Source organism: Nematostella vectensis, chromosome 12, assembly GCF_932526225.1.
Source record: "Nematostella vectensis chromosome 12, jaNemVect1.1, whole genome shotgun sequence".
Classification (NCBI taxonomy): domain Eukaryota; kingdom Metazoa; phylum Cnidaria; class Anthozoa; order Actiniaria; family Edwardsiidae; genus Nematostella; species Nematostella vectensis.
In genome coordinates, this window is record NC_064045.1 from 9828921 (window position 1) to 9852662 (window position 23742).

The 23742-nt window shown below is 38.2% G+C and overlaps 1 protein-coding gene across 2 annotated transcripts; it reads left to right on the forward strand.

The window, feature by feature from the left end:
* The first annotated feature begins 2839 nt into the window (after positions 1–2839).
* On the forward strand, positions 2840–23655 carry LOC116615537 (somatostatin receptor type 5). 2 transcript variants are annotated; one of them, XM_032377218.2, is made up of 4 exons: positions 2840–2978; positions 9070–9304; positions 13227–13430; positions 21674–23655. In XM_032377218.2, exon 4 carries the CDS (start codon positions 21863–21865, stop codon positions 23012–23014), a length of 1152 nt encoding a protein of 383 aa, XP_032233109.1. In that variant the 5' UTR covers positions 2840–2978; positions 9070–9304; positions 13227–13430; positions 21674–21862; the 3' UTR covers positions 23015–23655. The 2 variants fall into 2 exon arrangements, with proteins under 2 accessions (XP_032233109.1, XP_032233108.1); XM_032377217.2 differs by lacking the exon at positions 13227–13430.
* The last annotated feature ends 87 nt before the right edge of the window (positions 23656–23742 follow it).

Sequence of the window (23742 nt, forward strand, 5' to 3'; positions counted from 1 at the left end):
AGTTGCCAGTCAAGGTTTAGTGAGCTTTAAATCGAAATAAGATATTATTACTCCATTTTGTGTTTGTATAGCCAAAAGAAAGCGTAGATAAGATTTCAAATTCTGAAAAGGGAATTAAATTTGATTTAAATTTAAATTTTCTGAAGATCTGAGAAAATTTTGCTGGCCGCGCGAAAGGAGATTGAATCGAGTGAATAATTCCAAGTTTTGGCGGGAAAATCTGAAATCCTTTAAAATTCAGAGACTGCAATACCACAAAATATTGGCGAATTGTTTTCTCTTGCAATGCTACCCACAATGAAGCGAAAAATAATTTAAAGTCGAGAATTGTATGCGAAAAAAGAGATTATCGTTTTGTCGAAGGTTTCAAAAACAGCGCGCGCTCGTGAGAATGTCGCCATTCTTGATTGCGAATGCAGCGCGCGCGCACAATGCCAAAACAATTCATAGATCCAACACGCGCACGAATATCCAATCAGAAAGCCGCAAATAGAAGCCAGCGAAGTGCAACCCAAATGTCCCACAAAAGTCCAACAAATTGTACAACATGTCGGATGAGGTCAGTGAGTCCTGCCCGGAGGTACTTTAAATACAGACGTTTATAGGGGTTTTCCTGCGACTTGGAAATTAAACCACAGTAACCTAACATGATGGAAACTTGTCTTGTTGTCCAAGCTTGGTGAAAATCTTGTGAGAATGAAGCATAGAAATAGATAACTACGAGTTTAGTTGTTGGATGGAAACGGCGCGAATACAGCTTAAAATACGAAATATTGGAAATGATAAGATAAAGCGGTGCTCTCTACGGTAGGTACTGAGTGTTTATGTGTTTTCAAAGCTATTTTTGTCAACTTGCAGTGATTTAAGTGCGGGGGAAATCAGAAGAGAAAGCCGAATTCGCTGTTTACGACCGACTTCTAACTACAAGTTTTATCGGCAAACGTCAAGATTTACAGCAATAATACAAACGACAGTCTCATTCTTATATGTAATTGAAGTAAACTAGGATATTATCAAACGTTTATATTAAAAAAGTTTAATGGTAGGACTTACACTTCTCTTGTAAGTGCTTTGTTTGCTTTTTTGTTTTTCGTTTCTTCGTAGTAAATTTGTTTTTCTACAATTGAGTCCCAACTCTACACAAAAAGCGGCTGAGCAAAGAAAACAGGGCTAGCACTTTCTACGCTGACCGAAAAATGCTTATTTGCTTGTCCAGATTCGCAGAGAAATATATCAAACCAATCTTTTTCGGCGTCGATTGCCGACTTTTTGTGGGACATTTGTGGGACCACATGGCTGTTATTGCATCATCTCTTTCCTGATTGGCTATTCGTGCTCGCGTGATTGACATGTCGGATCTATGAATCCAAAGACAAAGTCTATCAACTCTGAAACTATCAACTCTGGACTTGAAAATTTTAAATCTTGAATCTTGAAAAAGGCGCTTTAATACAGCCAAAGAACACGCAAAAAGTAAACATAAACACAACACTATACTTCACACGTCTTTTCAACAACTTTTTTATTTTTAACTAATTTTTTTTTTCGCCATATGCTTACGGTAAAATCAATAGGAGCAAATAAAAAGCTTGGGCTACCTGTGCTCTGAATTAGCGGGAACGCTGGGAAACCCCCGGTGAGTCCCCACATCACGCATAATTATCTCAGCTACGATGTGACGTCACGGACATGGTGCCTCGACCGTGCGCCCAGCCGTCAGTGGAGGATAGCGCGACAAAACCACGGCTGGAAACCGAGCCTACAATACTTGACGGTTTGGGTGAGTCGCCATCTGCCCAATGGGCACGGCCTTTTATACCGCAGGTGCAGCCCCTGCGCGCCCCCCGCACAACATGGGTATTTTTTTTACCGCAGTTCCAAAGCTTTACTGATAGGCTAGTGATTGCGGCCCGACACCGCTATCTATCTAACTGTGCACTGGGGGAAAATGATACATTCTGGCCAAGTCAGGGATACAGCAACGCCGGTCCCACAGTCTGGATCCTATCTCTAATATAAGGGCGGGGGAGGGGTGGGATTTAGCTAATTTAGAAATTTTCTAATTTAGAACCTTCCCAGATAAAATATTAAACAGTTCCTTGAAGTCATTCACACAAACCCGCTAAACATTATCTACGGGTATGGAGACGTGCGTTTCTGTCAAGATAAAAATACATGCCAAGTCTATAAAACGGTCGTTCTTTATTTACCAGTAATGATAAATCGTTTGTGAAAGGCGACGCTAGTATGGCAAAATGAGCCAACTAGTATTCTTTTGAAAATTCCAAAAAAGTAAGACCATTTTTTTTTCATCCTCTAAAAATAAGTTGATGGATTTTGTCTTTCGTAAAAGTTTTTCATACACAGCGCTTTCAAGAGAATTGCTGGTGTGAAGTTTATTTTTAAAAGCTAATTATAATGTGTATGGTCATGGTATATCATAACATGATAGCATTTTGCATACTCTAACGAACTATGGTATGACTGCGTCCAGATAACCAGTTTCTTCAACTTCAAATATCCATTTTTTTGTCTTGTTCGTTAATAATATTCTGACATCAATATTTGTCAAGGTTTTTTTTTTTTTTTTTTTTGCTTTTCTGTTGTTAAGAAATAAAAATGTAAACTAAATAAACCGCGATATTCTGAAAGTGTTTTCTACACAAGTTGTTTGGTTTGGGTAGTAGTTGGAAATTTATAAATAACAATTCGCCGCCAGAGGGATCTTTAGAAAAAATTATCAGGCCATTTTTCAACCTTCCTCTTTATGCGTCGGAACCTCTAATAGATACCCGCTTTCGGAGATTTACGTCATATTCATTTTTAATGACACTCAAATGGGTTCTCGAGTAACACTCAAATGGTCTCGAGTATGGCACTCAAATGGGTTTTTGGAGTCCTGTTGAAGACTGCTCTCCACGATCGCATTTGAGCTAAGGAGAATCTCGAAGAAAATTATTTGTGGTTAGTTCGTTCAGGTAAGAATTATTTTCTTTTCTCGGGCGCTTAATGTTTCGCCCTTTTCTATTCCTTTCTAAATGTTGTATTTTTTTCATTTGATAAATATTTCATTGAAGCGTTTTTTTCGTAACGAAGACAGGATGTTTTAGCGAAGTCATGTATTAGAAGAATCCGTCTGTGTACGTGCTTGTTTGTTCTTGACTTCCCCTAGAGGTAGCGTTAGATTGGTTCTTGTAATAGAGAACTACATTTCATTCAAACTACACATCCATTCAAAGATAAGACGTGACTCAACAGAAAATCAGTTAACTAAATAGTAGTATTTTCTTTTATAATTTGTCTTTTTTTTTCATAAAAATACACATACATTAGAACTGTCATGCCTTTCTGGACAGTTTTCTTTTGTGCTCTCTCTCTCTCTCTCTCTCTCTCTCTCTCTCTCTCTCTCTCTCTCTCTCTCTCTCTCTCTCTCTCTCTCTCTCTCTCTCTCTCTCTCTCTCTCTCTCTCTCTCTCTCTCTTTTCAAGATCTGTAACGTTCGTGCTTTGTGCATCTGGAAATTTGGGAAATGAGTTAGGGGATTGCAAAAAAAATTACAATAAGCCAAGCGGTCTATGTATAATATAACGATACAAATCAACAATCGCTTTATCTTAACATCAAAAACCTTAAAAAAAACTTTACTTCGTCCGCCGAAATTTATTAAATGACCAGATGAACTGGAATCACGAGATCACGTTAACATATGTTCTCCTTGTGAACTGATATCTTATTTTAGAACAAATCGAACCAATCAGCTATGGACAAAGAAAGAATAGATAATTGTTCAGGGGAGTTAAGGTGACCTCTAGCCGTTATCTTAGCAACGATGTGTTCTCATTCAGCGTAACCATGCCATCAAGTATTTTAGAGTGCACACACAAAGATATGTGATTCATTAATAAACATTTGAGTATCAATTTTAGGCGCTTTTGGTGTCACTCAATTGGTAGCCTTTAAGATAAATGGGAAAAATTAAACCTTATGGCTTTTTGAAATGAGCCTGATATTACTACTTAGCAGCCGCCCTTAGTGTCACGCACGCCTATCCGTGTGACACTAGGAGCGGCTGCTAAGCAACTAGATATTATCTAGCCTCATAGATTTTGCTTTAAAGTGAGAAAAGACAGTCGTACGAACGCTCGCTGGACTATATCTAAGTATATAAAGTTATTCTTAGCTTGTTTACAGGGCTTCTTGCAGTTCATAATAATGTTCAGGATTCCTGTGGATATATTTCTCTCACAGCAAACGCTGGGCCCTTCCTCAGGGATCCCGCGTCGCGCGCTAATAATATAAAAAAAGCCTTGGGTGAGCAGGAAAGATTTTTCGTGTCGGTGCACTACGCAAGTAAGATTAGGAATGATAAGAATTATTAGGAGACGCTGTTATTCATAAATAATAGAACATACGGTTATAAAAAGACTTGTTTGATACAGTATATAGACTTTACATTGGCCTATAACAGCGCACGTAACCCACTAACTCCTTGATTGATGTTTTTATAAAGCCTAATGGTCAATGCCGCTGATATCAAAGACATGACGTCACTGCGCGGTAGTTACTCTAACAAATACCGATTCATTTGCGCTCTCGAAGAAATAGGGCGCGAGATTAAAGATATTTCAGTAATTGCGGGCAATGACACATAATGAGCTTATGCTGTACACGCCCAACCATGTCTAATATCGAAAAACATACAAATATTGGTATTGTATTGACGTCCATGGGAAGGGACAATTAAAAAGACGGGGGTGAGCGTCAGCAAAATCTATTTTAACCCTAAGAGATAGCACTTTGGGTGTGGTCAACAGCAATTCTTGTCGCTAAGATGTAGCACATTCAGTGTGGTCGAAGCTAATTCTAACACTAACAGATAAACACATTCAGTTTTCCAGAATTTTGTTGCGGTCCTTAAGACACTGCCATCCATATTGTGACGACTTTTGAGTCCGGTGATTCCTTAGTGTGAAACTCCCTAAAGGATAGCAGAATTGGAAGAATCGTTGAACGCCCCTCGCAGAATTTTATACCCTAAAGGATAGGACGATCACTCCCATCTACTTTTATGGAGAGTCTCCCCCCCCCCCCCCCCCCCCCCCCCACCCCCCGTTTGAAGCCTGTGATTATTGGATATACAAAAAAAGGAAGCGTATGGAAGTTCGTGTATTTAATAGTTATTTTAAAATCTCATATTTTTAGACTTGCGCTAAGAGATCACGTGACTGTTTTGGTGGCAAAATAGCGCTCGCTCAGCCTTTTAGTGGAAAAATACCAGCAACAAAAAGCAACTCATTTAGCGCTTCCGGGTTTCATTTAAAGATTTTATTTCTTCGTCGTTCTCTGGTGTGACGGGCGCAGTTATTTCTGTTTTTTTGTTTGATCATTTTGTTTTGAATTTGCCACCCAAAAAGGTCACGTGATCTCTTAGCGCAAGACCCCTATTGGGTGTTCAAATACACTTTTTTTTTATAACAACATCTAATTTTGATTTGAGGCTGGGCCGTTCTTATTTTTGGGACATTTTAAGGCTGAATATGTTTTTAACGATGTTCTTAAGTGTATATAACAATATAATATCCAATGAATTATTGGAAGAGAATTACACTAGAGATCAATAGCAATGATAAGGCTGATACTATGAGCACAATTTGATTCTGCATTTTAGAACGCAATAAAGACTAAAAAAGAAAAAAAAATATGCTATCGGGGCCTCGGCATGTTCTTAGCAAATTTGGTGAAATCTCAGGCTGGACGTTCTTATAAAAAGGGTTCTTATAAAAAAAAGAGTTTGACCTGCTTGCTGAACAGGTAACAGGTGTAAACAGGCCTGGATCGGCGGCTGTGAAGGGACGTAAATTAACACCATTTTACACACAATTCACGCTGTCTTTTAGTGACCATTTTCAGTTACAATGACATGACAATGCTCACTAACAGTACACACCTAGGGAAACTTGATTCAGAAGCCTCGCTTTTTTGTGCCTTTCGCATAGAAAAACTATTTAAAATAACTAGACGACATACAAAAAGAAGCCCTTAATGAGCTCAGGGTCTACTGGTTGGTTCTACTGTCTAATGAAAAACGACAAAACACGTAAAAAAATTAATGTCTACGGACAGAGAAATATTTTGCGGTTAAAAGTCTCCACCAGGTTTGGTTTCCCCAGGTCATTGTGGCAAAGGGTGTTCTGGACATACTAATAACACAAACACTTTAGTGTTGTTGGAGGAGTATATCCACTTCAATCAAACTTGTTTGCAAGAGGGGTCTAGAACCCTCCCTTGCCTGACGTTGTCGAATACAATATGAGTCTTAATACAGAAGTCTTTTCATGAAATAGTTTTTTAAAATTGCTAGTATTGCTATAAGAATAAAAACTAATTATCGAAGACACACAACAATTTGTAACTTTAATTTGTTTGCATTTTAATCAAGAAAATTCTGTTCCTTCATGCAACAAGGGCAATTTACACATTAACTGAGGCACGACACCTGCTTGGGGTAAATCATTTATTGAAAATACTTGGCCGTTAAAATAACCAATCACAATGCATCGACAACAAACCGTTAAACATTTAACTACTTGGCAGTAAAATAACCAATTACAATGAATCGACAACAAAGTTAAACATTTAACTTTATCCAAACAAATAAAATTTTCGATTCTTTAAATAAATGTTAACGAGAAATGCTTGAATCTAAACTCAATAAAAAAGAGACGGGGGTGATCTTAAAATTAGGTAAAGTCGTTGCGATAGTCACTTCTATTTTAGACATTTCGAATTGGCGTGTTTCCCACAAGGTTTTTTTAAATCTGTGTTTTTAATCGTGTGTTCCACGCGTGAGGTTTTTGTAGACCGCAAACTGCGAGCAAATGACAAAAAAGTCGGGGATATTCAATCAACATTCGCGAGATAACACTGCACAGCAGATGGTGACAGATACGAGGGTGTTTTATATTGATCCCAACCTCGTTCCCAGGGTCTTCTGGGTATACCTAAGAAAAAGTGGTTTTCAAAAACCCGTGAAATACGATTTAGTGTCTTTAGTACTAATACACTGTAATGTCTTTGTTCTCGTTTGACGATTACACTTATTACACTTATTACACAACATATATTTAGGGGTATTGACCACATGGTCTTCACATGGATCTTTATTGTTTTCTAGATAAATAACATATCAAGAAAGATTGTCGTTTTTGTCAAAAGTCGGAAACTAATCAATTTCTGATTTAGAATACCTGCAAGAACACTTTTTTATGTAGTCGTACCTCTTTAGTTATGTGACTGTAGTTTTAATCACAAGAGAGAAAAAAGTGTTTATGGCAATCTTAAGTCAATTGAGAAGGTCTTTGAAAAGTTTTCTCGGTACCGGAACGACAGGTTTTTTTTTTTTTTTTTACGAACCATGATTTAATCAAAAAAAAGTTTACATATGATAAATAAACTTTTAATTAATTAACTTTTTAAAAATGAACAAACAAATGAATAAATAAAAAGTAAATGCTTCGAGGAAGCTTATCATGGATTATGGAAAACTTGTGGTCGGGAATCTTATCATGAAACAATAATAGCACAGTATGTCTCTCCTAATATATCCCTCTATACAACCTTAGCCACTAAGCCTTCCCTCATTCTGTTATCCGTATACCCCATGAATTCACATGTTGTCACCACCCCCGCCTCGATATCTTATCCCCACCAAGCGGCAAAAAGACTTCATAAAAAGTTGCATATCTGATGGGACTAAGCTTCCTTATATTGATTCACTTGTGATAAGAGTGGCTATGCTTTTAAACTATGTGCGAGACTTGTATACTGGTCATGAATAGCGCATTGTGTGAATACTTTATTTTTAATTTGTCTTATTCTATTTGGCACAACGTTTTTTTACCATTTCATGCCTTTTAAGGACAGTCCTTGAAATATTCAATAATGTTAGCGCAGGCTGATAAGAAAGAAATGATTTTGACTATAGAGCATCCTACACAACAAATCTGATTTTATAAAAGAGTTTGTATAAAGAATACTTTTTCATCCCTTTATGGCTTGCTGTTTTAACTTGGGACCTACCCGGAAGAATTAAAGTATTTCTTATGTTCTCAATGTCTGTGTACTGAAAACTGACAAACTGGAGAAAAAAAATACCATAACGGTTTACTTAATTGAAGATTCTATATATGTAAAATTTGGTTAGCGGCTGTTGACTCCAAATTAAAGCAAAAAGTAGACAACACTTTTTATCAGTTTACCTAGAAGCTTCCTCCATAAACAGCACAACGCCAGACCACTTCACACTTGACGTTAGCTCAAAGCCTGTTTGTTTCTGTGATCTTTTCTAATTCAATTTGCTTAATGTCCTATATATGCGGCTTTTCCGTCAAATTCAATTTAAATGCCGAATTAAAGCGCTTTTTCCATTCAAGTTACTGTATTTTGTAAAATGGTAATTTCCGAGGTGTAAGAGAAGGCTTCCATTAAAAATAAGTAGAGGAGAGAGTTGGCGTCCTGTCTATTTCAATCCTTCTCGTGGTTTTTCAAGTGCCTTTTCGCACCCACATGTATTTGCAACTTGAAAAAAAAGAAATTTTATCTTCCAAACAACTAAGATACAACAGCTTTACAATAGGCCATTTTATTGTGAAAGCCTAACAACTACCTACGATCGATTACAGGTGATTTCGGTTACAGATGCCTTTTAACTTTACATTATGTTCCAGGCTTAGTATTGTGCTCATTTGGTGTAAAAAGCCAATGGACTGAAGCCGAAAGGCCTGACATTTGTTTCCCTTGTGTTATTTCATTATTATTATTTCTTGTTTTGTATTTTTGTTTTATTTCATTTTTATTGCAGTATTTTTTATTCTTCTTTCTCGAAATTTCGTTATGAAGGACTCTAATACAGTGTGTTTGTATAATATTAGCATTTTCAATCGAGATAACATTTGCATAAAGATAAACTTATTAAACCTTAATCCAATAGCCTTAATCGGCTCTACACATTTATTTTTTTTTTCCATTCTTTCCTCGCAGGCCTCTTATTCAACCTGTTTTTTTTTCTTAGGTGACCGCGCGTAAACGTCATAAATCAATCCGAATCTCACCGGTACGATTAGAATTCAACTTATATGCTGAAAAAGCTTTCAGCTCTAACAGGATGTGCAAAGCTATTATGCTAAAGTAGAGCGCTGTTGGACAAAACAACGAGAGCTGTAGATCACTTCGAGTAGTCACCTTAAGATTTTCGTCGCGTGCTCTCAAACCAACTTAGATGGCCACCGTTGACAAGCTCAACTCCGGTATGTAATCTAAAATCATGAATTAGACGTCCTAAACACGGGTTCTCTCAATATTGTCAGAACTTAACAGAAAAGTGGAAACATTGCGCTTTAAAACGGCTTTAAGTAAATATCTAGGAGTTCTTAAGTCAAGTGCCACTTCGATCTAGAAGTAGCGTTTAAAAGTGGTAGAAAATTATTTATGTTCATTTTCCAGTTGGAAACCCTCTCGACATTCGTCACAGGTCAAACTAATGAAAAGACAGAAATGCAGAGTGCTGTTATCCGGGGATAATTCTTCAGCAATGATGGAGACAGTTTCCATTTTTAAAATATTTTTTTTTAACGTTCGCATGGGAATAGGAACAGATAGATCCATTCTGTCCCACACGCGAGCAAAAAAAAAAAAACAATTGATGAGTCACCAAAGAACCCATCAAATCCTTTACCAGTCAAAGTGTAAAAAGTCGTTCTTTGTTGTAATGGTTATTTCGTTTCAGTACTTCTAAATTAAGACGGGCTTTTCAAACAGATTTAAAATGTCAAACATTTTGAGGCAAATACTTGGATTTATCAACCTTCAGTTGTCTATGCATGCGGGGGGGCTGAATGTTTTTCAAATTCGATTCTAATTTGAATGAGTTTATGACTTGTATTTTTAATAAAAATGTCTGAAAGTAATTGAAAACGGACGTAAATAAGGCAAACTTTGGTATAGCCTTTCTAAAATTCATTGCCATTTTTTTACATTTGATTTACTCTTGATTTGTTCATTTTTCATCGCAGATATAACATATTTTGGTACATGTACAAATTCATCATTTTTCTAGGCGTCGAAAACTTACACGTTGGATGACAAATAAACCTGAAACTTTGTTTACATAGCGTCTAAGAATAGGTCTATCAAAATAGAATTCCTCAAAAGCTGCACAAAAAAGTAGTGCAGTGCATAAATTTAATTATTGTATTTACTTTGCGTACAGTCAATGCAAAACGTTGACAGATACTAATACCTATAAACTCCAGTTGATTGAAATGATTTTTACTAAGTGATTAGATTTTTCCTCTGTATTAAAAAATAGAGCTCGTCTCCATAGTAAAAAATATATACACTATATGTACAACTGGAATCCGTAAGCGGAACTTTGGTTCCCGGGAACGGGAAATTGATTCAAGCAATGGGAGAGGAACAAGATTATTTATGGTATATATCATACTTGAGCGGGGGAACAAACAGAAGCTGCCATGAAAACAGGATTAAATCCAATCACTTACACCAGAGGGTCCAGCTTCTCTACCAAAGAGGTACGAATTGGCAAACCATTAGGGCTAGACAAATTGTATTTTCACGTGTGAATTCGTAATCCAATGATTTTTTTCTGCCGTCGTCGTCACCGTTGCCGTCCAAGTTTTTTTAACGTCCTTATTTATTGCTATAAGAAACGCGGGACAAAGGTGGCAGCGTTTTTTTTTTTTTTTTTTTTTTTTGTAATTTGTTTAAAAATCAATTTTTAATTTACCTTTTGAATTTCACAGTTCATGTTTTGGACCGCCTCCGTGCTAACAATTTCACTATTGTTAGCAGTTTTGTCTCATGATCAATATTAATTTTATTAATTGCAATTTTAATTTATCAAAATTACAGAACATATATGTTATTTACTAGCTGGGAGGTCCGTATCGTGAAATATCGCGCGCGTTGCAAAATCATTATGGCGGGAAATTGTCAAAACACAGCACAGGGAGTTTGAAGCCGAATTCCGTAAAGTCAATGATTCTAGATAAAATGACAAATAAAATGCCGTTTACGTGTGAAGATCTATAAACTCGGGAGTAAAAACCTGTTTTCGATTGGCATTTTACAAATCAACTCACTATTTCGAGCTTTGGAGGCGAGCGGTCCGGTATCGCGGGGTCCGGATCGTAGGATACCGGACCTCACGAGAGCCAATCAGAGCGCGCGATTTGATAGATACCAGACCCCGAAAAAAATAAAAACAATTAACCCTATTCAGACCGGGGAAGGAGAGGGGGGAGGCGTCTCAGCCCCGACCCTCCGGTAAAAGGGCAATAACTTCTGAACTAAGGTAAAAGTAGCTAGACAGCTCATCCTTGATGACTTTTCCCCAAATGCATCTGCAGACATCATGTTGATATGATGCTCCAGGTTACCATAGCAACCGGTCTTACACACCTAGGTTTCCAATATCTAAAGAATGGTGAATTTCTCATATTTTTGTCCTCTTTTTCAAGGCGTTAAGTGCACCATTAGGTTTTATAAGTTTGGTTAGATGACTGATTTCACAACGGTAAGATTCGACCTCTTTATTTTGGGGTAAGGTTAATTTTGATCTCCTAAAATCGTTGACAAAAAAATACTAATTTACAAGGTGACCCTAAATTTTCAAGGTGATATTTATTCACCACACAATAGTATATTCAATTTTACATGTATTTCGATTGCTTTCTAGACCTCTAAACTAGACCTCTTAAAAGGGAAATTTGGGGAATACCATATTTCAATATTTTTCTTCATATGAAAACATCATGTCTAGTTACAAGATACGAGTTGGAAAAAAATAACACCTTAGGACATCAAGAAAATATATACTGTTCCAAGTATAACTTCTTTTCACTAGCCTTCCTGAAATTAGGCTTAAGATTCTGGTTTTGTTGCTTCCTAAACAAATTGAGCTATGAGCTATTTTGGTTGCCCTCTCCTGTTTCATACTAATCACCTTCAAAAATGCTATGGCAGGAGGCATTGCTTTTAGATTCTGTTTTGTTACTGATGGAAAAACCCTGTAGATTTGTCCCCTCAATTCATTATATTACTTTCCTTAACCCCCCCCCCCCCCCCCCCTATGATAAGCCAGATTAATACGTGATATTCAGAATTCAATTCTTGAATAGTGCACTGGCGTTCAGGCTTTCCTTGGAAAGATATGATCTACCGACGGCAGATCATTATCGGCACGATAAAGTATCCTTCAATGATATAAGTGAAACAAATTTACAGGATAATAGATACTTAGCTTTTTTTCTTAGATAACTATTACCAAAAGCGAGGGAAAATTAATTTGATATTCGACTGATTGAATGTAACGTAGCAACAACTGGTTTCAACTCATAAGCAAGTGTTTTTGTTGGGTTTTAGCGGAAGTAAAGATCGAGCAAAGAGTATGACCGCGCGAAGAATGGGGAGAGAGATAAAGGCTCCTCCTATCCCTAGTCTTCGCGCGGCTATACTCTTTCCTTGCTTTTAATTTCCACTGAAACCTCACGGAAACGCTTGCTTCGTATAGGCTTACTCATACGAAATTATATTAACCCAAATGTAATTTGGTGAAAGTCACTTAAAATGATCGTTATCTGTAGTATGTAATTCGACTTTTTTCTCTTGAAAAAAGTATTGGGCAAGATTTAAACAACGGACTTAAGCAAACCAATAAAACTAGCTGATAACCCAAGTTACATTAAAAAGGGTAAAGTAAAATTGCGTTTCTACAGTATCTTAAAAAATACGGTAAACAAATGAAAAATTAGGAAAATATTCCAAGGTCCAATCTCATTTGATCAAAATGATAATATTGACTGTAACAAATTTATCAATGTAATAATGTTTACAAAATTTTAGTGATGTTTTACTTTAGTTTCTAGGGTTTTTTTGAAAACAGATTATTTTTCACCTTACGTGATAAAAGCAAATAGATATTGTTTTTCTAGAAAAAAAAAAAGACATTATAAGATTCAGAAACTTAAAGACACCTCGATACTTTGCATATAAATGGTTTACCAAATTCACAGGTCTCTCTTTCACACTTATTTATTGGCAGTTTTTCTAATGACGGAGGCTCATGCAAATGTGTCCCTATTCGCTGTAATTTGGTGGACTAGGAAAAGTCGTAGTCCTGCAGCTGATTTTTCTCATTCATTTGTCCAGCTGTCGGTGAGACTAAGCGATCGCTTTTGACCAGGAAAGCCCCTAACGAGGACTAAATTCACAGTAAAAGAGAGGTCTGACTTCATAAGTCTTCATTTCCCACGTCGTCGCTAAAAAGGGAGTCGGCCAAGAAAAGTCAGAACAAGCTCAACGTATTTTGTTTATCTCTTCTAAAAGATATTCTTACCGGTCGACAAAGACTCTGTAAGTATTCAATTCTTTTTTTGTCATTATATTTTTACTTTACGTTTACGTTTTTTTATTTATTTTATGTTGTTGTTTAGTGTCTCTGGGAAATTTCGTATAATAAATCAATCGACCACTGTCCCATATTCTATCTATCAAACAAGGTAGTTTTTCAAAAATTCATCACATATGTTAATATTTTAACTGGAAAACCGTGCGGACCTCTTAATTTTCGTATGTTTTGGGCGCAAATTAAACATAAAAAAAAACAGAACTTGGTACAGATGCTAAATTCTAAATATCGCTTCTTCTTCTTCTTTTTAACTAGTAATGATAAAACATTTAGCCATCTTAGGAATTTTAAGTTGCAAATTTACATATGATGCCGGTTTATTTCAAATTATTGATAAAATTTGAGATGAAAATGAAATATTAAAGACTGCACTCGTAAGATTTACTTACCGAAAGGGTCTGCATTGTCTGGAAAAAAATAAAGCAAACAACAACAGCTGGCTGAAAATAAAGTTTAGATTATTCGCGCAGTGAGTTGCCAATGAATCCATGAACTTAAAAGAAAATGAGAATAACCAAAAGTGCTTGAATATTCCACTTTTCGGGTGAAAACGAAAATTCTAATTTCCGTTTTTTGAATCTTTTTCGGCTAAAAACGTGTTTGCTAATTATTTTTAAACAGAAAGGAAACCGCCAGTAATTGCAGGCCTAAGATCGCTGATATGTTTAAGTCCAAGTCGTTTTAGCCAAATTCAGCTGAGTAACACCATTTTTGGACGTATAGAAAGCCTGGTAACTTTTTGGAGCCGTTCAAGCACGGTCTATGCGAATTGAATTTATGAGGTTGTTGGGAGAAGAAACAAACTGATAATAAAAACCCTATACTCAACTCAAGTTGAATTTTCAAGTGCGTTCTAAAATGATTCGAATCCAATACACGAAAAACTGGAATTGAGTCTGCCCTGAAGAAGTCTTATTAAAGACGTAAATTTGGCAGAGTCGAATTCCAGTTTTTGGTGTATTGTATTCATTCTTCTGGTTAACGAATACGACTATTTGGGTTTTTTGTATTTATTCTAAAATAAATGGCAATTCTTTTGTTTCACCTTGTTTGAAGAGTGACCATTCTTCACTCCTTTGTTATTGTTTATATTTTAAGATACAGCGATTTTTCAGCGAAACAACTTCGGAGAATCCACCCACCATTAAAGTCCTATATTTAAGTAGCAATACTTGATTGAAAGTATCTCGCTTGATTAGCTATGGAAATGGATGCTTTCTCGCAGTGAGTGGAAGTCGTAAAATGGCGTCGTAGTTGTTTTTAAACCATTATTCTACGAAAACACTTAGTACAACGTCGCCCTAAATATTTAAAACACATAATTGTTGTCTGTTTTCGCCCGTTTTTCTTTGCGTATTATGCGGAATATGCAGATTCGGATGAGCCCACGCTATAATCGAGTTTAATATGCCGTACGGTGGGTCAAATTTAAAAGCCGGACACTAAAGAGTTTTGGAAAAAGACTAGAAGAGGGAAACATATCGATAAGCAATTATTTCAAGCAGAAAAAAAAACATCCAAGACTATATTTAGATTATTTCAATGGAAATATTTGAATTGTTTTCCAGCTATTAGATCAGCTAACTGGCTACACATGGCGCCACTCAGGGCCCAAACTGTTTACTTATACAAATTAGAACACTCTTTTTTTATAGGAATGTCCTTCCGCCGTCTTACTAAAAAAAAGTGTGACTTTTAGATTGATGACACATCAGAGTAATCTAATTCGCTTGCTTTATAGTTTTGTCTAAATAGCACGTCTATTGCGGGACCGAGAGCACAACCGCAGGTGGACTTTTCGCCGTTGTGGGGTACTGCACCCTGTACAACTCCCTCCCCCCCGAACGGAACGACAGGAACTTTTCTTGAATCGCCCAAAGATAGATAAGGAAATGATGAATGCGAGAAGAAGTGATAAAAGTGAAAAAGCCGAAACAAATAATCATCCTCTTATGTATAAATGTGTTATATGTATATATGTATTTCTTGCGAGATTATATCATGTGAGTAAAAGAGATATTATTACAATGACATGTTACCTGCTTGATAAGCTGGATCGAAAGCGTCTAGACCGAATATTGTGTAAACACAGATACCCTTTGCCAAAAAAAGCTATTTTGAGGAACGCTAAAAAGGCGCAAAACTAACTTTCTTTATTAGAGCAACACCGTAAATTGTCGAATCTAAAAAATCTCCATTCGAAACTTTGTTGTCGCCCAGCGACAAAATCCTTTGGGTTCTCAGGAATTGATTTTTCAGTTTACCCAAATAATCATGTAGGCTCTGAGCGTGTGACGTCACACGCGCCTTGGCCGCCATGTTGAGACTTTGTTTGGAAAGTCTGTAAGTGTTAAGCCGACGTATCGAGCAAAGAATATTAATTATATTGTATTAATATTAATTGTTAACATTAATTATATTGAATATTTGTACGGAATGAGTGCTTCATGGCCATCTTTGTAGAGAAATATGTTCTTCAAGCACTGGATAAGATATGGATAAAGAATTCCAGGGAACTATCGAAAGATTAGGACATTGAATACTTATTTATTGTGAAAAAAATTACTTGGTTTGCGTCCATTCGACGGGAAAAACGGATATGATGGATAGGAGCGACGAAGAAACCTGGTTCAAATTTAACGAGCCACGCGACTGGTCAATAGCTCCATGTACTCTGCATATATATTTTTTCCAATGTTAAGATTTCGCACGTGAGTTTGACAGCGGCGGCGCGAAGCGGGCAAACCAATATATGGCAATTCTTTCGTGTAATTTGTGCCTCACGGCTGTAGCTTATAGCGACCAAAGATTTGTCATCGGGGGTCATTCTTCCACATATCAAACATATTCCCCATGGATAGTGTCCTTCGTTTGTATTACCTTATATGGACATTGATGCCCATATTTAGAAGAGTTTAACTTTTTTCGCTCCCTGATGTCCAGGAAACATGGTGAAAAATGCTGATTCCTGTCAATTTGAGACAGGCGGCCAGAATTTGTCAAGAAAAAAAATGATCCCTTGGTCAAATCTTTATCTCACTAATCAAGAGATTGACCGGGCAGGTTTGAAGGTCACCCAAATCTTGATATGCAAGAATATATTTGCCGTCTGTGCTTTAGGAAACTTAACCCTTTCACTCCTGAGTACTTTTGAGCAAAATTAGAAGAAAAACAGACTGAAAACAGAAACCTCCCCCCCCCCCCCTATTTCAAGTCTAACACTATCAGTTAAGCTAAGCTACCGCTGACCCAAGACGGTATGCCTTGAAGTTTCCAACAATGCACTGCAGTGCCTTTTCTTTCTAGCGACGGCACTACTACAGCCTGTTGCTTACAACAGTTTTGCTTGTAATTTGCTTAAAAATTACAGCTTTTTCACATCTGGAGAGTGCCTTAGGACATCATAAAGTCTATTTGGGCATAATTAATGCTGTGCTTATGGATGTTTGCACGCTGAGGTTGATTCAATGGGATAATTCCTTGTCTGGGCTTCAACAAGCGAGAAAGGAATTTTCTAGTGAATGGCCTCATAATCTCCGATGTGGGCCATCTTTGCTACCCAACCTTATTCAAAAATTGTTTTCAGGCTTATTCTGAGTTCCTTGGACCTGGAAATGTTTTGTTTGGCTGCGGGGCAAAGAGAAAAAAAAAACTGTTATGATTCTGGGGGAGGAGGTTGCCCGCCTGTCTGTCAAGGTATTGCCAAGACTCCCATGATGCAGTGCAGGCATGCAAAATAGGCTAAACATGGTGACTCGCTTCTAATGAAGGTTCTAGCATTTCATTATTGTGACTGATTGGGACCTGACGGAGGGCAATAACGGTATCTATTTGTGACTTGATCTGTGTTTGCTTGTCTCTATTTGTAGTTTGGAATTTGTGTCTTTTTTGGTTTGTTTCCTAATTGGTCAGAAATCAAGGTTGATATTTCGACGAAAGAGTCAATTCTATTACCATTGCTTGGATGCACTTTTGAAGGTCGTCTATGCCTTGGGGGAATCCATGAGTATCCAGGTCTGGTGATGTTTGCTTTGCATTTCTGACGTTTTGGAGTTGGGCCTATATTTTACGGGCGTCTCAGGGCGTAATAGTATTGAAAGACTTAAGCGATGAATACAAATGCTTCTGCGCTGACTTCCGAAAGTTCGCCATATTGTGGAACAGTACTTAGAGCGCATGCTCTTTAATTTAACACATTGACCCCTCAACCGGCCTGTACCGGCTTTGGGAAGTACCCACAACTCAAAAAATTCATAAATGCAAAATAAACACAACAAGATGAAGATACACAGGCATCAGTCTAAGGGATAAATGGTCTTGCAGATATGCATCCAACCAAAGTGTTGGCATCTACTCTTAAGCCAAATAATAGCACAGGTTCTTTGACAAATCTCAAATCGAACAAGGAGAGAAAAACAAAATCACCCCTCTCAATAAAACGCTCAAAATACCACACAAGGAAGAGAGATCAGCAAACACAGCTCAAGACACAAATAGATACCTTTATTCTGATCCTCCAGGTAAACAATTTTGGAATCAATTTGGTTTCAGAAAAGACAGCATTTAGGAGAGCTGTAGTGATTCATTAGAAAATTATTTTCTCATCCAGGCAAAGCCAAACAAGAAAAAATCATCATGAATCCACCTTTGCTTGCAAATATCCATAAGCAAAGCACTCAATTATGCCCCAAAAGACTTCATGATGTCCTGAGACACTCTCCTAATATGCTCATAGCTGTATTTTTGATGAAAAATACAAGCAACCATCAACTTGTGCTGGCTTCAGCACAACAACGAGGGATTAAAAGTTGGGACCGCAAAGTACTGTTGGAAAGCTTGGATACCGCTGACTAGGTGCAGCTGTGTTTGACTTTGACGGGCTGTATAAAACTCAGAATAGGGGGGGAGGTATCTGTTTCAGTCTGTTTTTTGTAAATTCAGCTCCAAAAAAGCCAGGAGTCAATGGGTTAAGGGGGGAACGGGTTTATTTCTTGTTGGGGAGGGGGTATTTTTTTCCAATTTTGTACAAAGGTTTGAATTTGAATCAATTATTTTCGGTTCAAGTTCGGTTCGACGTATGCTGGCAACCCGCGCCACACACGATCCGATTCGACTCGGCGACTCGAACTTGAATCTATTTAACACACTCGAACCGATTCGCGGCAAACGTCGTACCGTTCATGTACATGTTTCCAAAACAATAGGTTCGACTGAATAAGGTTTCATGTTAGGTTCGATGTATACAAGCCTAAAGCTTTGTAAGATGTTTTTGGCCGCGACTAAAAGCGGCATTCATTCGGTGAAGGTCTTTAAATTTCCAATTACCCTATCGGGTATGAAGCATAACAGGGCAGTTATCTAATCCGCCGCTGTAAAAACGTGACTATAAGAAAACAAATGTACCATAACAAAAAATAAAACATATATACCTGCGTAATTTGCGGCTAAAAATAATGTTGTGTCGATTAGAATGATGGATTATTTACCGGTATAACGTCATGATTTCCTTAATCGTAACAAATGCTGTTTTCAGTAAACGTGCCGCGGTTAACACGAGTTATCACGTGCATTAAAAGTAAAAAAAAAGATTTGCTAGACCGCAGTAGGTGAGCATGTTCGTTTATGTGATTAATTATTATCTTTTAACGGGGATATAAACTATCGTCTATACAAAAAAAATATTTTGCCTTTGGAATCAAGGACAAGATGTACTGGCACTTTTAAACAGCATTCTTCAAGGAAATGAAATAATATCTTCGAAGCTAAAGCTCTTCTAACTAGCCCTTTTAAATATGGTAAGTCTTCTTTTGTATAAGCACTTCTTTTGTAACACAAGGGATTCGGAACTCCTACAAAAATAAGGATGAGGATGGATGAGGATGCCCGGGGTTTTGGAGGGGGGGACTCTCCATAACAGTTGACGGGAGTGATATATTTTCTAACTTTAGAGTATAAAATTTTTTTAATTGCTCTCCCTAGGGTGTGTTAGAATATTCCGCTTCTGATAGCCCTTAGGGGGTCTCACACAAGTAGAACACCACATTCTAATAACAACTGGACATGAATGTTGTCAGAAAAAAGATATGCTCGATGGTGGCGTCTTAAGGATCGCAATTCAGGACACCTGAAAATGCGTTTGTTTTGAGTGTTTAGACTTAAAAATCCCTTCCATCACATCTTATGTGCTTTTGGGGATAAGAATTGCTGTCGATCACACTCAAAGTCCCATCCCTTAGGGTTAAAATTGATTTTACCAACGGTCACCCCCGTCTTTTTATCATGGTAGTCCCCCTCCCCCCGGAGGATGCGTGGGCAAAGTCGAACGCATAGTAATCACAGGAAAACATCATTTCTGATCTAGTCTCCCACGACATCGCTCTGCCTTCTGTCACGCAATGACCTTGTGTTACTGATCCAAGTGCGTAAGGTTTTTGCCTTCTCCACCACCTCCCCCCCCCCCCCCCCCCCCCCGCCTTCTAAGACTAGCAGATTGAAAAGATGATAGGGATATCGATGGAACTAGGACTAGGATTTTAATAGGGGGAGCAAGAATATTTTGGGACTGCTGTTTACACTTAATATCCTTTTAATTGCAAGGCAATGCATCTTCTGCATCTTGGGTAGGTTGAGATGTCGCGGGAAATGATTTAACTCGTTTCACATGTGGCTCACCTGACTCGTATGTATGTCAGGGGCGTATCCAGGATTCAAAATGGGGGGGGATGGATAATGGCCGGATAGACGGCTTATAACTGATCACGTTGTTCTTGGTAGATCACTTCATAGATCTTACAGCACTTCACGCTAAATTCGATTTGTCCAGCCAGCAAAGTCAAGCAGGCGAAGGAAAATGGACAGTCTCCCGTCCCACAGACATTTATTTTCTTCAAACAAAGTGACAATTTAATTTTTTACTCTCAAAAGGGGGGGGGGGGTGAATATCCACCCAATCCGCCCCCCCCCCCCCTAATCCACCCCTGTTAGTAGATAGGAAATGTTTGCAATTCTCTGTCTCTGCTCTGTCACGGTAGATGATGGTACCACGGGTCACCGTCCCGTTTCTGTTACGTACTCCAATCAGGTTAATGAAGTGCGGTAAGACGGCACTCACGCTCAACGGCCTTATTCGAGAAGACGAGGGATTCATTAGTCCTTAGTGTAGAGAGCAAGGGTTTTTACCCCTCTGAGACCGTGGATGGAGCTCTTTCCAAAGACCCCAAGGACCTTCCCATTCATTTTAATTTTCGCGCCACTCTCAGATTATAGCAAATGATCGAAGCATTAAGCAAACCTTACGTTTATCGAAGCGACGATAACAAAACAAGATAGCATTAGACATAGGCCTTTAGTTCTCCTCAAAGCGGAGTAACGATATCGCATTCAGGTCAGTTTGCATTTACTTCGACCAATGCCTCGAAAATCCCTGAGATTTCTCAGGAGTGATACCACGCAAAGTCATCGCGCGCTAACCATGGCCACATTCGCAGTTTTAGGAAATTTAGTCAATAAAAAGGACTATAAAGCAAGTAACGTAGTGTAGCTAAAAAATGCTCCAGTGTTCTTCAGAACAAGACGAAATCCTAGAAGCTCTAAAATTGTGTCATTCAAAAAGAAATTCGGATCTTGTCTGATCTTAACGCTCCTCAGAAAACTATGTCTTCATGCGCCCACCGGATCGCACTATTACCAAACTGAAGATTTGCGGTAGCGATCGATGATAATTAAAATAATAATATTTTTACATTATAAAGGCGGGATTGTGTTGCTTAGTTTTTTTAATTCATGTGATAGTGTGATAAGTGACCAAAAGCGAACCGTACTGAAATAATAAGAAAACTGCGGTACCTAATTAATGAACACCTTAGGGGGTTTACATTTAGCAAATTAGCTCTAATTGTATTGAAGAAATTGAGACCTATCTTGTAAAGATTAGGATAATCTTTTAATGTGGTTCACAGGTTCGGAGTCAATTAGAGCAAGAACTAATATCCTTGGCATGTCTAGACAATAATAAAAAATTCATGTCCTTTAACCAATGGCAGCACTCTAGAAAATTCTCTTACAATCACTTTATCAACCAAATGTATGAATTCATTTATTGAGCAGGAGTGAATTATTGGGATCTACCAATACAAAAGGGTCGTTTGTCAAGAGATGTTTTTAATGGATATTTTTTTCTGTTTTACAGAGGTTTTCTGACGATAGCTCTAGAGATGATAGCTGTACAGCTGATAGCTGAGAGCTGTACTTCATAAATTTGCGGCGAGGTGACAAAAAAAAAGAGTTCTCCGGCGACAGCAAAGCAAGACATTGAAATTTTTCTCAAAACCCTCGAAGAAGCAGATGATTTATGCATTAAGGTGATTTGACCAAAAACATGGCAGTCACAGGCCTTCTAAACATCTCTCTACTCGTAAATTACACAAACAGTTCCGATTATACCCCGAATGCTGCTTTGTCCCCCGAGCTGGAGCCGAAGGTACTAGAGATTTTCCGACTCTGCCTTAGCGCCCTGATCTGCTCGACAGGAATTGTGGGTAATATCCTTGTTGTCATAATCACAACGTGCAATCGTAAAACACGGACGGCAGTGAACTACTACATCCTGAATTTGGCGATCTCCGATCTTGGCATCCTTGCAATCTGTTTCCCGTTTATCTTAGTCAAAACGGAGGACCCCCTGCATTGGCCTCTCGGGGGCTTCGTGTGCAAAGTCATCTACCCGCTCTCTGACATCTTCTACGGCGTTTCTATTGGATCAATTGTTGCTATAGCGATAGACAGGTACAAGGCCATCGTTCGCAGCATGCGTGCCCAGAAGACCTTGCAAGCTGCCAAGTGGGTCATCTTATTTATTTGGGTTTTCGCGTTTGTGGGATTCGTATTACCATTGTACTTTGTGATGGACTTTCTTGTGGACGCGAATGGACCTGGGACAGTGGACTGCACGCCTACCTGGCCAATGCCAGAAGTCACCATGCGTCTGTACGTGTTCTCCTTAACCTTCTTCTGGTATGTTCTCCCGCTAGCTGTTATTGTCTGGGTGTATAGGAAGATCGCGCAGAAGATCCGGGCCAGCCGCGCACTGCACAAGACCATGCGCAGCCAGGTTGGGAGAAAATACAGCGAGATTGGAAAAGAAAAAAGCAAAGCCGCGCGTCGAAAGCACGACGATTCCAACGCCAAAGCCCTCAAGATACTAATCCCAGTTGTTTGCGTCTTCTCTCTCACTATGTTTCCTTTCCATTTGTTTCGCTGCACGCAGATGATCGTGGATATGTCCAGTTTTGAATACATGTGGGCCATATATAATGTATGCACCGTCTGTCTGCTCGCGAACAGCTCGGCAAACCCGATCATTTACTCGATGGTTTCCGACGAGTTTCGACGTCGATTCCGACAGCTACTTTGTTTACAGTGGAATAAATTTAACGACAGTTTGTCGGTTAGGAGATCGCACCGCGCACCGAGCACTTCGGCACATCGACTGACCTCACAGACGCAACGTAGCTTCCACAAAAACTCGTGATTATATTATGGAAATATTAATCAATGGCAGTCGTTTTTCTGGATGGTTTGAGAGCCTGGGATGAGCGCACGGTAAACCTTTGATGTTTTTTAAAACAAACAAGTTTAAAAAAAAACTCTAGTGGGGCCTGGGTCTGTTTCAAATGGGCGGCCTGCAAAATCGTAGTAAACACGAATTCTTGCGAGTTTACGTGGAAATTCTCGACGTTCGCCGTTCTTGAGAAAAAAGCAAATAAAAAAAGCATATAATGTCCTCATAAGAAATTGACCGAGGGAGAAAGACGACAGCTTTTCAAAAGTATTGATTGATTGGGAAAATATGAAAGAAAGGAGTGATTTTGTCAACCACAGTTTGCAAACGGTGAGGATAGCACCAGAACAGAAATTCACTGTGGAAACAACAAAAAAATGATAAAGAAAAATACTTCTATATAATACATCGGCGCATGACTCAGATAAAGCATGAGCTGACGAGCGGTGAATCAATATAATATGTCGCCTATTTATGCTCCAATACAATCGAGTAAAAGCAACAAGCAGCCTATACTATTATTTGTTTTAAATCCATACAGATTAAAAAGGGCCTAAATCATTAATATCTCAATAACTGCAATAAAATAAAATGAATTATCATAGAAGTAATTTTGTCTTAGATCTGGACTACTTGGATTTTTGGCACTCATCATTAGAATCAGAGAGCGTAAGATATGAAAAGATAGCGGGCACACA